Here is a 16686-nt window from a genome sequence, read left to right as displayed (position 1 = left end):
TGTTACTGAATTCCTGAAGAACTCAGGAGATTGCTCAACTGCAGAATTGGTTATTTCAGTCCTCCTGATTTTCTGCAAGAAAGGTTAGGCACTGAAATAATGTGTAGCTTGTATGTAATCAATAACCTCTTATTATTTGTAAACTATTCGTAAACTTGAAGGAATGCATGATTGCAAAAAAGCCAGTAAATATCCTTCCTTACTACAAAGTCCTTCCTGTCAAAAAGTGTCACTTGGTAATTTTTTGGAGGCTTTTCACTTGAAAAGACTGTTCTGGGTCAAAAACCTCACTAGGGACTTTAGAATAGTACAACATTTTATATATTAAATATTTTCAAACAACGCTCATAAATAGACCATATACACAATCTGATCAAATCCCTGAGATATGTGATTACTTGCTGTGTAGCCCCAAATACTTTTTAGATTATATTTAAACCCAAAGCAGTGTATATCATTATTTATTCAGTGAATTTTACATGCTAGGCAAAATGTGGATCTCTGAAGTCAGAGCATCTTCTCATTCACCCATGCAGACGGACAAAATAGTTTCACCGCAAATGGCACCATTGCTATCTTAGAGGACAGCAAAAGCAGCCATGGAGCATATGTGTGGTGTGTTGATGGTAAGACTAGAGAAAATTCCACGAACAGAAAGTGACAATGCACAAGCACCCATTCTTCCCATTTTGAAAAGCATTTTTCATTCAAAAACAAAAACAGAGAAACAAACAAAAAAACCTCTTTTCCTATAAAATGTTTAGCTATTTTCTACAGAGAGAAAAGATGAAGGGATATGCTATAAAAATATTTTTTCACACTGCGGCAGAGAACAAACACACACAAAAACCTTTCAAATGTTGTCATAGTTCTAGTTGTGATTTTTTTGCAAACTCTTCTACAGAATTGTGAAGTAATTACTCATTTCTTGCCTATGTAATGAAAGTTGTAGTGCCTGTACCATGATAATTTAAAAACAACATATTTATCTAGCCAGGGAGAAACCATAAACTTACGAGAAGTTATTAACATGATTTATCTGAAAGAGACATTTTATGGAGAAAATTCAGTCATTTCTACTTGACGTGTTTAGGACAAATCAACTGCTTATAAATGCAAACACAGGTTTGAGTTATTGCTGTACTCCTTAGTTTGTTTTTGCTTTAAATTTAGCTATGTCTGCAGAAATATTTAGTCTCTTGAGAGTACCTCGCTGCACTCTCACTTCTTATCTGAAGAACAACTTCAGGCCCTGTGACCCCCACTGAATTTACACAAGCAACAGGTGAAATATGCAACATTGCACTTTCCACACAGTATTAGGTCATGACCATCAACCATGAAAGGTAGCCTAGTACAAGGGAGACCAGAGGTCTGGGAGACAAGACAGCTGCCATGATTGACCTCCAACATAGCACGTCAGTTTTCAGTCATTTGGTTCCCTAGTAGTAAAATTATATTTAATTTGTGAAACATTTCAGGGCCTGTAGATGGCATGTTCTAAATAAGGTCTAGGCTGTTTTAAATACTGAGATCTAGAAACTGTATCAGTGAAACTGTTTATTTTAAGCACCATTGCTATTTCTGCACTTTGTTTCTCTTAATCTGTACTCTCATCTTAACCTGTACACTCATCTTTCTCTTTCACCTAGACCTTTGATAATTCTGCCTCCTCCCCTCTTGCTAAGGGTCCTCTGGGCATTCATACCCAATCTGCACAGAGTTCACTCTCACCCTTCCACAGACCACTTGATCAAATAATTCATGATTAAATTGCTGTAAGTGGCATTATGTAGCGCTCATGTCTTCGAAACAACACCCCAGTGAGACAGACAAGGCAGGGATAGCACAGCCAAATCCAGGCCACTTTGTCCCAGATTGCCTGTAGACAGGCGATGGCAATGCTCCACTGTTTTAAGGTCTCTGGCTGCCCTTGGTCAGTTTTCTTTATGTACACAAATGCAAAATGCTGAAATGTTACTCTCTGGGAACACCTTGACAATATTTTTCAGTTATCAATATGCACACACTGACAGTGCCCCTTCTCCCCCAAAGCCTTCTATCTTGTGAGTAAATACTCACCTTTTATTTCAATTATATACTAAAGTTTAGGCTCTACACATCTTGATGGAGCCATGCGTATTGCAGCCTTCAAATGAACTCCCTGATTTATGTAGGCAAACATACTGTAATTTCTATAGGGCCCATGCACATATAACAAACAGATCATTCGGGACTTGCACCTGTATTTTAGTTGGCAGCATAATTAGGTCCCATATGGTTAATGAAATGTAACGTGTCAGTATTTTGTAGGCTGAGATTTGTCACATGGAGGTGTTGGATGTAACACCCACTCTACCAACTGTTCAAGAGTAGAAAAAACGAATTCAGTTAAAAGCTTGTGTGTGAAAGAGAAATAGGGATCTGCCTTCAGGCTTTCCGTTTTCAAGGCTTCTAGTGTCCTCTGTCTTTCTGTTTTCCTGGAGGAGGTATGTCAGTCAAGGTAATTTTCTCAATAATGTTTCAAAGTAGCTTCTCCAAGGACACAAACCCACAAGTGGTCAGTAAGAGAACATGTGCACAAACTTCATGTTCATGAGCTTCTCTGCTCTACATATACAGGAATGCTTGAGCATCCCTTACTCTCCAAAGAGCTGATACTCACAACCACATCCATCACAAATTTGAAATGTGGGTGTTTGGATCAAATGCTTCAAAGACACCCATGTGTGCCAACTCTCAGCCTACAAAATGCCAAACCACTATAAAATCATTAAGTAGGCCCCCTTACAGATGGCTGGAGGCATGTCCACAGCATGTCCACAGAAGGGGCTGCAGGCACAACCAATGTAGCTTTGATGTAGTCAGTTGTGCTGAGCCACTAGTTGAGATCCTCAGCTCCACAGTGTCATGTCCCAAGCTGTACTTCCCAATGGACGGATGAATTTGCGACAAATACCATAATGGTACAGCCCAATGCAGCCTTGGTGTTTCTGAAGCAGTCATTCCATCATAAGGCATTACAATGACCTCTACAACTCCATTGAGGCCATGTGGGTATTCCAGGAAATCGTAGAACCAGGTCTCTCACTTCCATGTAAACCATCCCAATCTCCCTGTTCCAGGAGGCACCACGCTGTCCTGCTCTCCAAAGTCAGTATTGTCTGGCCAAGATTTCTAGTTCTGGTGATTTAATTTGACTCCCACTCTTGATCAGAGCAGTTGAATGGGGCTAGAAGAGCAGATAATGCTATGTTTCCAGCCCACAGAGACATAAGCTAACCAAACAGCAAAGGCAGATCTACAGCACAGAGTCAAGGACACAATTGTCTTACCTCTCATTGAGTGACTTAGTGTGATGCGCACTCTATCGCATGTGGATGGAGAGGCTGCAGCATTAGCCTGACATGGTCATAAGCAACCATGCATGACTGAGAGCTTCTCAGCACCTTGTCTCCTGAGTCAGCACCATTTACAAGTCACTCCTCCCACAGAGCAGTGCCCAAAGGCACCATCTAGCCCTGCCTGAACAGCCTGTTAGCAGCTCACGTAGCAGAATCTGTCTACATAAACTGTTGGTTGAATACATGTGAATAATGCATAGAGCTGTAATAAAATCAGCCTGGGAGCCAGGAAAGAAAAAGACCATGTTAGCCTGGATGATTCAGACAGTTCCAGCTACCAGACAAGAGGCTGGAGAGAGAGGGAGGGGGACAACTGAAGAAACAGCCAAACAGGGAATGATGGAGGGAAAGAGAAACTGGTAAGTCTATAGGTCAAGTAACCTTAACTTTTTCCATAAAACCTGATAGCAGGATGTTGTTATAACTGTAAAGCTACATTCCTTGGCTGAATCTCAGGTAGCTTACTAGAAGGAACTATATTCCTAGCCTATCCCGCTGGTTACCTAAGTCCAATTTCCACACAAAATCTGTAAGACTGAGATCCCCGAATGCATGCTGTAACAGATGCTTCATTTTGAGCTACTTAAGTATGCTGACATTTAGGCTTTTGCATAAATGCCTTTGGATTCAGAGAAAAAAAAAAAAGAAAAATCCCTCCACAGAAATTCTGGCTGAGTGAAGAAAACTTTCAGTCCTATATCCAATAAGACATAGACTGTCTACATTTCCCTTTCTTTTCAGTAGACATGGAAGTGCCAGGAAAGAAGTCAAGTATTCAAATACCGTGTACAGTGGCCTTTCAAGGGCGAGATGCAAATCAGAAACAGAGAGAATCTGATCCAACTTCAACATTTCTATAGATCCCGTAAATTTGACCTAGTCTCACACTTTCCCTTTATGGAAATAAATAGCGGGGACAAAATGCCTGCCTTTTTTGCATATGCATGAAAATGAACAAGGCAATTTACATTCCACAGTGTCATTGTAAGGAAAAAAAAAATGAAGAAGCCCTTTATATGCACATCAGTTACAGAAGACATAAGAGAAGCTTGTATTGAAAAGATAATATACACTCATATTCTCATTTTGGGAACATATCATAGATGTTTTCAAAGCTTCTGTAACGTGAAAAGGATTTGAATCCTGTGTTTTTGTGTGTCAAAAATGCAAGACAAAGGAAGAACTACTTACCTATGAAATGCAACATTAACTTCTGTTCTACTCATAAAACTAAAAGCACGGCATCTGCAGGTTTTTACTAATTTTCCTCCCTGGACTTCTTCAGAAACATATGATAAAATTATTCTCTGAGTTGCAAAGCTAACATGGAAATGGGAAAGGAATTGAACCTCACTGCTCATTCTCTGTCAACAGAAGGCATAAGATCCTTTTACAAACTTCTTGCTTTTGCTCCTTTACCATGCATATAGCTCCTCTCACTGTCAGGATGCATCTCTGGTGTCTGTTCAGCACAGGTCTGAGATCACAGACATCTACAGGACTTTCTGCAAGCCGGGGAACACCTGAGCTTGTCAGCGTGATCCCTGACTGTTCACTCATCTTGCTTACAAAGACTGCCTCTGAGGCAACCTGGTGGAGAGAAGGTGGATAGAACATGAGGTTGGGTTCTTCAGGTGTAACAGATATTTTGGCCCAGAACCCCATTCCAATGTAATTGAGACTGAAGTTGCATATGAAGATTGTTGAAACTGATGAAGGTAAAAGGGAGGAAGAATTTCAGCTTATCTTTCTCTTCTAAGGTTTTGCTTGCAAATGAAAACATGTGCTGTTTTTCACTAAATGTCAAATCTGCAAATGGAACAACTGTGATACTCAAGGCTCTAAGACAAAATAAATATAAAATTGCTGAATAATATATCTAGTGAGAATTGGATTTTTAAAATGAGAATCTGGACTTTAAAACCTGAACTTTAGAAGGCATCTAGACTGAATCTGGATTCTTCAGTTGAAAGAACTTTAGCAATATTGTGCAATTTCAATGGCCTTTATTTTTGCCAGGGCTCAGCTGGTATCAGTTGATAGCCGTGATCACAGAAGCCAAAAATTTTAGAAATTTCCAAGTCACTGCATTCTATAATATTCATACAATTATCTACCTCAAATAGCTTGGTAAACTTATTTTGACCAGGGAGGGATAAGGAAAAAAAAAAAAAAAATAAAGCTAAACCTAACTGGGGGAGAGAAGCAAGGAGTTAATGTAACCAGAAATAAAGATGGTAGGAAAAAAAAATCACCGAACATTGAGGAAGGTGAGATAGTAAGGCAGATGGGCAGAAGATGAGTTATGACAAGATGGAGGCAGATAACTGTACAAGGGAAAAATAAATAGTACAAGTTTATAGGCCACCACTGTATTGGTTTGCTAATAGGATAAGAAACAGCAGCTTGTATGTTGATCTATGGAAAACAATTTCCTGCCTGACTGCAAGTTGGAGAAGTAAATGGAATACTAATCTCTCTAAAAAGGAGCAAAATAAAGGGTACATGCTCTTAAAAAAGGATTTGACAAAACAGGAAAGTTTTATACAAGGTCTATAACAATAACTTACCGTCTGGAAAACCCATTTTACAGAAACAATGGGAGAACTAAAGCTCTTTGGTTTAGCCAAAAGGAAGATTAGAACAATGCCTGGGAAAAGAAGCTCTGAGAACATATCAAGATAAAGGGGCTATAAGCTGGAGCAACACGGTCAGTTATTTCATTTGAAGAACAGATAATTCACAGTCTGAATGGATTACCCAATGATGAAATCAACTCAGTCTTTACATGAAGACCTTAAGTGAAGACACTCTGTGTGTATCTTCGTAAACAATATCTTTTAGCCTGAGCAATACCTATCAATGACTAGTTGTAATGTTATTACCTATCTTACAGACCAAATGTAAGATATGGAGAATGGACTTGTGTAATTTTAAATCAGGGAAAGGTGAACATGTTCTGTGACTCTGCCATGCTAGATCAACTGTAGTTTATGTATATTTGGCTAAAGCTTTATGCAATCCAAAATAGCAATGTGGGACAAATGGTTCACGTCCTGTTCACAATCCTGTTCACAAAAAAAACTTAGCACTGAGGTAAGATAATTTCCTAGATCCTGATTATAGTCAGTTTTGCACCTTTATTTTGGCAGTACTTCTACTGATCTTCCTCCTAATGCCTGTAACATCATCTAGGAAATTAGAAGAAATCTATAAATCTATCTCATGAAGAAAAGGAAAAAAAAAAAAATCAAACCCTAGTTAAGGACAAATAAGAAGTATTTGACTAGAGTACAACAGACTGAGGAAGAGATAATTTTCCACGGTCTTCAACAGTTAAGTTGGATTTTGGGCATGGGATTCATTCGGTGTACTAGTTTACGAGCCACTCAATGTATTATCTTTCCAACTTATCTAGCACATATTGCACTTTTAGCAATAGCCATTCCCAAAACAGTGTTTGTCTGCCCTTTGACAATGTAATTGATTTTATATGGAGGCTTCCACATACCTGGTTCATATATCTGGCCAGCCATAAGTGTTGCCAGACACCTCCAGGAAAAAAAAAAAAAAAAAAAAAAACAAAAACAACACCAAAACCAAACAAACAAACAAAAAGGAAAAGAAAAAATAAAACAAACAAACAAAGCACTGAAAAACCCCACCACAGTCAAACTCCTCAATTAGAGGAAATCTTAACTGTGTTTTTTCCCCAGTCAGCATATTTAGAATGATGAGTTAAATTGTGTTAGTTTAAAAACAAGGCTGCGATTTAAAACCAACATTTTCTCAAAATTCAGTTGCCAAGGTAGATGGTAACTGTTCTGTTAATAACCTTTGCAGACACTTTTTAACGTATACACATACAATGTATTCATGTCTAATATTCTGCATTACAGCTATGCTTCCACACCATCAGGAGCCTGGAATCAGATTTTAGTGAGATGGATGCAATGTTGCCCTCTGTTCAGTGGCTTCAAAATTTAACTAAAGCAAACTCTATAATTTTTTATTCACCTCCAAGACCTCCTGTGTGATTCAAGAGTCAGCTTGTGAGTGCTACCTTAGAGAAGACTGTTAAAAGATTCAGCACAGGCTATTTGCCTTTCTTAGCTTTCAGAGAAAGCTAAAACTGATCTGACCAAGCAGGCACTATGCAGCAAAACCTTGTTTCCGGAAAGACTTCCAAATCTCATCAGCTTGATATATCCCTCCCTGATTGAAGAGGTGAACCCTGGGGATGGGGACAAGAACTGTGCCATTTCCAGGCCTAAGGCAATTTTAAGATGAAGTTGAAGGATTCTGGACTCCCACTGTCTCTACTCAGTGAAGGTAAGTTTCATGTCACTGAAACTTCTGTTGACTAACTATAGTCTAAGTGACAGAAAAAGTGATATTCAAAAGCTTAGTCCCTAAAAAAAGGAATAAAAGTGACATCTTGAAGATCCATATTTCCTGCTTTTAGCTAACTCTACCTTGTCATTCCTTTCTAAGTGAGGCATTTTTTTAAAACTTTAGAATAGTACACCTCCTTGCTCACCTTCCCTTTGCTGTCTCATAGTATCTCCCCTAACAGTCTTTATCCCCATTACACTCCGGAGTTATGACCCTCATTTTGAGCTTTTCTGTCAGTCAAGACACTTCACAGTGGGTATGTCTGGCCTGAGCAGTCTGCCAGCAATGTTAAAGTGCTGTCCGGTTAGTCAGTCACCGCCAGACAAAATAAACATTAACTTGATGCTATTTCAGTTTTCTCTCTCAGTATTCCCAGCTGATTGATAACATTTGCTCACTTTTCACAATTCTGATGCTACAATAAATATTTGAAAATGGGGGTAAAAAAGCCACTTCTGTTATAGATGTTAACATTTAATAAAAATGAACAAACATCTCAACAGGACAAGACAGGAACTGGGTTTTCCATTTCCCATATTTTCTTTCAGATGAGAGGTATTTTTTATTTTTTCTACAAGATTAATGAGATTGAGAGCATATCAAACTGTGATCATCCTGATCTCAACGATTATGTTTGAAAGAGTTTAAAAGTCTCAAACAGTAAAAAATAAAAGTAATTTTGAATTTTTTTAAAAAGTAATTATTTTGCCAAAGGGTAAAAATGAAACATTGCAGAAACAGGAAATTCAGGAAATTCTTCAATTATCAGAAACAGATTTTTAGAAATAATTTTTCTTTTAAATTGAAAATATTTTAATGGACTAGAACTGACCACTTCTCATACATTATTTCTATGTGTTTTTTCCACATATTAAGCATGAAAAAATATCACCTGTGTTTAAAATAAAACTAATCTAATTTTCATTAATATTACTTTGTGAAAAGAAAATAGTATTTCTGACCATGATACAGCTTTTGTATCGCACTGAGAAAAATCTAGAGTCTGAAAAAAAAATCTGCACAGCATCATATAAATACAATTTGTTCCATGCAGCAGGATTAAGGTCAACTTCTTGCAGCTCTTTCGTTCAGTTCTTCATCTATTCTCACAGACTATGACTAATTTTCGTTTTGCTCTTTACTTGGTAGCAAAGGATGTAGGCAGAAATAGTCTTGTAACTAGGCACATTTGAACAAATATGAAAAGAAATGTGTGAAATAACCCTTAACAGCAAAGAAAGGAAGTTCTGCTTTTGTTATGTTTGCCTGGGTACATCCTGAGAAAATGAATGTGAACCACCTCTTTATATGCACTTATGATAAATTTAAATGGAGAAAAGTGATTTTAAACAGAGAGGACTTTTGAGGACAAGTTTGATCCAATGTTTACTTGGAGAGCTGTCTAAAGAAGATGTTAACAAAGTGGCTTCTTTCTTAAGGCTATGTTCAAGAGTAAACCAAACCTTTTACATAACGGAGTGAAATTTATACCTTGTCACTCCCAGTAAACTTGAGCTATTGTGTTTCAATTGTACTCCTGTGCAGTTCTATTTTTCGAGCATTCATCACGTCTTTACTCCATTCAGAGTGGCAAAATATGTGATTTCCAATAGCAGTGAAAATTGCCTTTCAAATTATTAATTCATTTGACCCCAGACAAATTTTAAACACAGACTCTCAAGGACTGACCTTGTGTCTGACCAGGAAGGCCTGATCCAAATGTCAGTCTAGTTAACAGGACAGTATTGACTTCAAGTGGGTTTTCAATGAGACCTTCATACTCCAATGATGGGAAAAGAGAATACTGCATATATTTTTCTCTGACCTTTCGAAAAGACTGGGGAATGCTTTCATATGGGAAATAAGGTAAACAGACAGTTTTTAGTTTCTTGTAGTAGACAACCAGTTTCTCCCTGGTTTCCTCAACCATTTCCAATTGCTTGTGGTGTCAAGTGGTTAAGCAAGAAAGGTTACAAAAAAGCCAAGGGTGCTTGAGCTCCATGGCCTATCTGCATGCCAACCATCACCACCCAAAATCAAAATAAAAGCACAACTTTTCCTCTCTATACTCTTCTACAAACGTTAGTTTTCTTGAGAGTGGGAAACAGTTACATAAGCGAAAAAGGGTCCCTAATGTGCTTTGAGAAACTGTGGGATTGAATGAGAGGGCTTTCCTCTGATGAGCTACTTTGCCTCAGAGAGTGGCAGACTGATTTCTCAGCTGCATTGTTGACTGACTGTCTATCTGAAAAGCTGGTTTAAGAAGTGAAAGTTGGTTTGAGTTTACAGACAGTTTGTTTAAGTTCTGCTCCTACCACAGTGGTGGAAAAAACACCCATGAGGCTAGCTGAAAGAATAGGATGAACGTACAAACTTAAAATAAAATGATCTTCAGCACACCCTGCATACTTGTTGTAACAATCCATAAAGTTGAAGGCACTTGCTTCAGGCTTTAACTGTTAGGTCCTCAGTACAAGGAGTTTCCCATCACATTTTCCCTCTTTGTCCACTCACTCCTACCTCCCTGACAAGCAGGGATAACATGACTGATCTTTGGGATCACAGTATGACCTTGATTCCAGAACTGATGAAACTGATGAGGGTGGGGTTTTTTTAAGTACCTTGATGGTGGATGAAAAAGGTTTATTTTAAAGTCAGATTGGTTCAGAGTAGAACTACCCCAAATCATTAAGCAAGGAAGAGTTGGAGAGTAAGGGAAGATAATAATGTCAACGACAAGTGGTCACTCCTGACAGAGCTGAGCAAGGAGACTCACAACCCAAGACTAAGACTGGCAAAAATTTCTGATTAGCGAATGTAAAATACACTACAGTAAGTGGAGATTGTTGTTGTTTTATGAGAAATATGGAATTATAGAATAATTTAGTTTAGAAAAGACCTTTAAGATCATCAAGTCCAACTGTAGTTGGCACAGCCAACTACACCACTAACCCATGTCCCTAAGCACCAAATCGACACATCTTTTAAACCCTCCAGGGATGGTGACACAACCAATGCCTTGGACAGCCTGTTCCAATGCCTAACAACACTTTTCATGAAAAAATTTTTCCTAATATCCGATCTAAACCTCCCCTGGTACAGCTAGAGGCCATTTCCTCTTGTCTTATTGTTGGTTTCTTGGGAAGAGACCAACACCCTTCATCCTACAACTTCCTTTCAGGTAGAGGTAGAGCATGAGAAGGTCTCCCTTCAGCCTCTTTTTCTCCAGGCTAAACACCCCTAGTTCCCTCAGCCACTCCTTATAAGATTTGTGCTCCAGACCCTTCACCAGCTTCATTGCCCTTCTCTGAACTCACTCCAGCAACTCAATGTCTTCTTGTTACTCATATTTCCTATTAATTGGATTGCAGAAACTTAATCCTTAAAATTACAAGAGCTCCACTGACAATAGTGTTTGTTACCTTCCAATTCTCAGGAAAATAAATTGCTCTTAGTGGTTACTTTCACACCTGAAGACATCACCTAGATTAAACTGCGATGCTAAATGTCAAAGGAGCAAAGCTTATGAAAATCTCTTAAAAATCTTGCATATTTTAAAACTGTAAGTCTTGAATAAGGATTTAACAAGAAAACTTCAGATAAACCTCCCAAAACATAAACCCACTGCAGACATAGATGATTAGTACATGCAGAAGTAAGGATTTCAACGGGAAGCTTTTTATTGTGAAGCTACTGTCTTATTCCAAGCTTTTCCTATACTAGACCAAAAAGAGACCTATAACTTTGTCTGCTGTGGGAACTACCAAAGCAATGAAATAACGAGCCTTTTTCTGCGTCTTCTCCCAATCTGTCTTTGAAAGAGAGAAGCCTTCCTCCCATTGGAAATCCTTCCCAGAAATCAAAAATCATATTTCAGAAGAATATGGCTAATGCTAGAAGACTGGTTAAAGATAATGAATGTAGGTGGCCAGAACTACTGGAGGCACTGAAAGAAGGTCCTCTCTCAATGGGTGGGCAAGATCCTAAATTGATAGAAATTACGAGGAGTGGGATTTAACATTTTTTTTTTCCTATTTTGAAATAGTACCTATGAATGTAGGACACTGAGTATAGGGGCATATTTAGAATGTTTACAGGTAAATAGATGCTATAGTAAGATGAAAACTAATTATAAAAATAAAAAGAATATAAACAAAGAATATCTGTTTTGCTTGTTTACTCAATGCTTTTACTTTAATATTCATCTGTAGGAGTACTTTGTGTTGTTTTTAAAAAAAAATCTTTCTGTTCCTGAAAGGGTGAACATCTCCCATAATCTCTGGAAAGTGTCCAGAACAGCAGACATCATCATGTTTCAAAGAAATACCTTGACCAGTTTGTATTTGTCTATCCCGTTATAAATACCATCTGTTCTATTGTTAGAAAATATTTGTGCGATGTTGTTTAACTGGAGAGCATATTCATCATCATGACCAGACCATGCAGATACATGATAGGATCATAAGGTCTTCAGAACCCAAGTTTAATGTTTGTTCACTGAAGTCCAGAGTTATGTTGCCATAAACATTCTATGAATTATATGAGGCCTCAAGTATTAACAACATACCACCTATCTTGTCCAGTTTAATAATGGCAGAAATAGGCACATGTACTAGGTATACCAATCATTCATCATTTCTCATTCTTCACATCCAGCTCCTCTGTTACCTAATACTCTTGTCATGCCCATAGGAGCTACCTCTAGCTTCAACCCTTGTGTCCCTATTCCCTGCTTTCCAACGTGCAGTGCAATGTTCCTCTGCCATAAGATTGACATGCCATATGTTACCATCTGCTCCAAACAGAGTGTCCACGGGAAGTGGTAAAAGTGAATATTCTCACTCTTTGCAGATTCAGACCTGGTTATAAGCTTAACAATTCCCACACTGAATCTATAAACATCTCCTTTCAATTAAAAAAAAAAAAAAAGTGTAAAAGTTGTTCATAGCAAAAATTATACGAGTCATCAAAAGCAGTCAGGATATAAAATCTTACTCTAATGTGATGCATCAGTGACATTATTTTTGACCATTATATTATTCATACATATTTGTGAAGCAAAGGCTGCACACTAAGCCATGCCAAAGACATCAGCTGGCACAGAGTGCCATCAGTACATGATGTGACATAGGGTGATTTATACGCTGCTATATTAAACTGCTAATATATTCATGCATCCCTATACAAAAGGACTGCAGTTATTTACCAACTCTTATTATTGTGATGGAAACAAGTTTACAACAATCTGCAGGTAAGTTCTAATACTTTTTTTTCTAAATACTGCAGAATAAGCTCTGTACATATCTGCAGAAAAATGAAGATGTCTACATACTAGTATTGGACAAGCATCACCCCAAAAAGGGCTTTGAATAGAATGAAGGCTGCCAGAGAAGCATACTCAGTGTGTGGGAAGGACAATCTGCTTTCTATTGGTTATAATAAAGCCAGCAGCATCTGCTGCTGTTCAGAAATGCCATCACCACTACTCAATCTCTTAATAACATTTTTCATTCCCAGAACATATTCTGAGCCTTCCAATCTGAGTTTGTCTGTTTGAACGGAAGTGACCTGGTGAAATCCTAAAATTCATCACAGAACCTAATTCCAGAAAACTCATTAAATGGTGCTGTCATTAGACAGGGACTGATGAAACCTGCTTTTAAGGCAGTATGAAATTCTGGTCACTTATAACAAGATGAACCAGCTCAACTCTGTCAACACAAAGAATAATGAAATCAGGTAACATTTTCCATAGCTTTTCCCTTTAATCATATACTCTTCTTACACTGGGTAAAAAGCTTAAGCTCTGACTCAAATTAATAAAAAGAGGAAAGCCACTTAGCACGCAGTTCTGATTTTCTGGACATCTGATGGAGCATAAGTATGTGAAGAAAAGTCAAGAAGACTTCCCTTGCTCAGATCTGAAATCAATAGCCAGACGCAGAGCAAGAAGTCACTGTAATACTCTATGTGGTATCATAAGAAGGAAATAAATAGTTCTGGTCTCCCGGCATTGGGACAACCCGCATTTGAGTATTAGCCAGAAGTACAGGTTTTCTAATATTTGTGCCTCTGTGCCTCAGATATTAAGCAGGAACATGTTTTGACTAAGCCACAATTTTAAATGAAGATTTAGCTCTCTTCTGCACTAGGAAGGCCAGGTGCTTTCTCATTACCCATTGATACCAATATAGTCAAAATGATTATTCTATGTAAATATATTGACTGGTAGTTTAAGGTAAATAATAAATGTTGTCTAAATTCAAGTCACTTAGGAGACTTCAGAGTAAGCACTTTTAGCAACAAGAGGGCCTAGAGCACACACAATCCTGTATTTTGAACTCTGTTTTCAGCAATTATCAACATAGTGCTACTTCAGCCCCATAAGGAATGCTTAATAATTAAGTAAATGTTTATAATGCTGACAACTGGCTGGCAAAAAAAAAACAACAGCATCAAACTGTCATCTGTTTGACCACATGAAAGAAGTTCAAAGGCATTCTTGTATGGAAAAAATAACCTCTTACCTTCAGTATGTACAGCAGAAACATAGGTCCAGTTATAGCGCTTGACAATGTCCACCATAGCCCGTGCTTGCTGTGCATCAGATGGCACGACTCTCATAAAATATTTGAACAGAGTTTTGTCACTTAGGTCCATGCTTGTGGCAGAATAAGCAATCTGAGGTATATTGAAAAGCTGCAACAAGTTCTGGACCTGGATAGCAACTGAGCTAGAGCCAGGTCCAATGACACCAACAATGGGTTTCTTGGAGTGGAAAGACGATGAAGATCCATCGACACATTTCACCATTCCTTCCTCTTCTTCTGATGAAATAAGAGAGTCCCTTATAAACTCAATGCTCTGCTCCAGAGCCACAGCAGAATGCCAGCAGGAGTCCCTTATTTCACATCCTAGCGTTATATTTGGCAACAGTGTGGGGTCCAAGTTAATTCTGTCAAGGGTATGTAGCATGGCCTCCACTCTCTGAATGCCATACTGCTCTCTTACCTCTCCACATTTCCTCTCATGAACCTTGTCAACTGTTGGTTGATGGTGGACAGAGAATAGAGCTCCAATGATAATATCACCAGGCATGTGTGCAACCACCCTTCTTTCATTGGCCTGTGCAGAAACCAAAAGCCCAAAATTCCCACAGACATCTTCCTTCAATAACAGGATTGCAAGGAACAGCAAAGGGACCATTTTAGGAAATGGTTCAGGCTGGTAGAGATAACATGATGGAACAAAACTGGAGAGCTGGTGAAAAGCAGTTATCAGATCTTTTGAATAAAAGGAGCACTACACTGATGGTTAACCAGAAGCTTGCGTATGTTCTCTAAGGAGTCACCATCATCTCCAAGTGGACAGATATGCAGAGCTGCACATGTGGTCATAATCCTCATAACCTTAAAAAATGAAAAAAAATCGAGAAAGAGCTTTAAAATCATTTACAAAGTCAGCTTTGTAATCTGTTCTAAAATCACACCTATTCCTACTGCTGTCAATGATTATAATACCTTGTCTCCTATATGCACTTGCTTCCATCATGTTTCAAGCTCAGCAACTTCATTGTACTTCAGTGTTTCACAATCTTAGACTTGTACTGCTGCAGGTATAAAACACCGTTGTTTTCTTTGACACTCTTGGTTAAAAACTTTTTCGGGAAATGTTTTCAAAAGCACAGAAATAGACAAATATTTAATTCTAAAGAAGAAAGATGTTGCTGTTTCTAATGTGTGTTTTCAGAAACAATTCCTTTTACTTTCAGACTCTTTCTATATCACAAATATCTACATTACATTAAGGTACCTTGGGCTGTACTGTGTATCAATTACAGCAGCAGAAAACTGCTGTTAACAGAGCTGTTCTTGAAATGTTCTAAGGAAAGCAGAATCCGGTTCTTCAAATCTGTAAATCCCTTTTTTTTCTTTGTAAGCCACAATAAGAAACAAATTAAAATTTAAATTGTTAGGATTAAGAAAATTTATGTCATTATGAATATTTGTGTTTGTTTTAAACAATGCATGTTTCAGCAGAAGAACAACAATTCTTAAACAGCAGAGCAGTGAAATCTTTCTCATCTTTTTATATCCCTAGATCAAAAGTCATCAATAAGCAATTCAACAAATCCTGGTACTGTGGACAACTCTACAGACTTCGCTGATAGAAAGAAGTCAACACAGAGACTATACAGATGCGTTACTGCCTAAAATATTTGACCTGCTCTGTTTGCTGATAGTCTGCAATGCAATCTGCACTTCACCTTTTGGTGAAGGATTGGTGGAGGATTAAAAAAAAAAAAAAAAAAGGACGACTCAGCAAAAAATTCCTGTCTTCAGCTGTGGTTAATCAGACTTGAAAATGTACTCCAAAGTGTTCTGTATGTCATAATGGATTTGCAGAAGGATACTTCTGGTTTTGAATATAACGCTTAAACAGTAGCTTGTTCAGGTCTTTATCCTTGAGCACATCTCAAGTATCATCCATTGCTCTACACCTGCCGGTGAATCCATTCATAGTACAGAAAGTTAAGCACACTCTTAAATCTAGGAAGACGCTGAGCTAGCTAGTGAACCACATGGCCAGACCATTATTGACACGACAACTGCAAAATTCTGGGGCAGAGTCTGATCTCAGTTTTACTGACGTAAGTCTTTTCATGTAATAAAAAATAATGTAGAAATTTCCATGTATTTCAGGCCCACCATACATTTCTAGTCCATTAACAATGACTAACAATGTTCTGATGTTGTAAGTGAAAGAAACCCTTGCCATAGGAAATCTGTCTCTGTTTCTTTCAGGTTGAAAATCTGGCAGTATTTTAATCTTGAATTTACCACTCACCGCTAGGTCACTTAGTACACTGCCACAATGAAAATTTTCC

General features: G+C 38.0%; 1 protein-coding gene across 3 annotated transcripts in view; it reads right to left on the bottom strand.

Annotated features, from left to right (window-relative positions):
* Positions 1-15011, bottom strand: part of GRM5 (glutamate metabotropic receptor 5) — a gene marked incomplete at both ends in the record, with an annotated part of 250819 nt that extends 235808 nt beyond the window's left edge. For 2 of the 3 annotated variants that reach the window (XM_082073918.1, XM_082073919.1), the window contains one exon: positions 14327-15005. In XM_082073918.1, the coding sequence (XP_081930044.1) occupies positions 14327-15005 (679 nt within the window). Of the gene's footprint in view, positions 1-14326 lie in introns of all 3 variants that reach the window. The other variant, XM_082073920.1, reaches the window with a different exon arrangement.
* Between the last annotated feature and the right edge of the window lie 1675 nt (positions 15012-16686).

Source organism: Streptopelia decaocto (assembly GCF_964273445.1).
Source record: "Streptopelia decaocto genome assembly, chromosome: 1".
In the NCBI taxonomy this organism is placed as follows: Eukaryota; Metazoa; Chordata; class Aves; order Columbiformes; family Columbidae; genus Streptopelia; species Streptopelia decaocto.
Note: the sequence above shows the minus strand (reverse complement) of the source record. Positions and strands in the feature narration are given on the sequence as shown.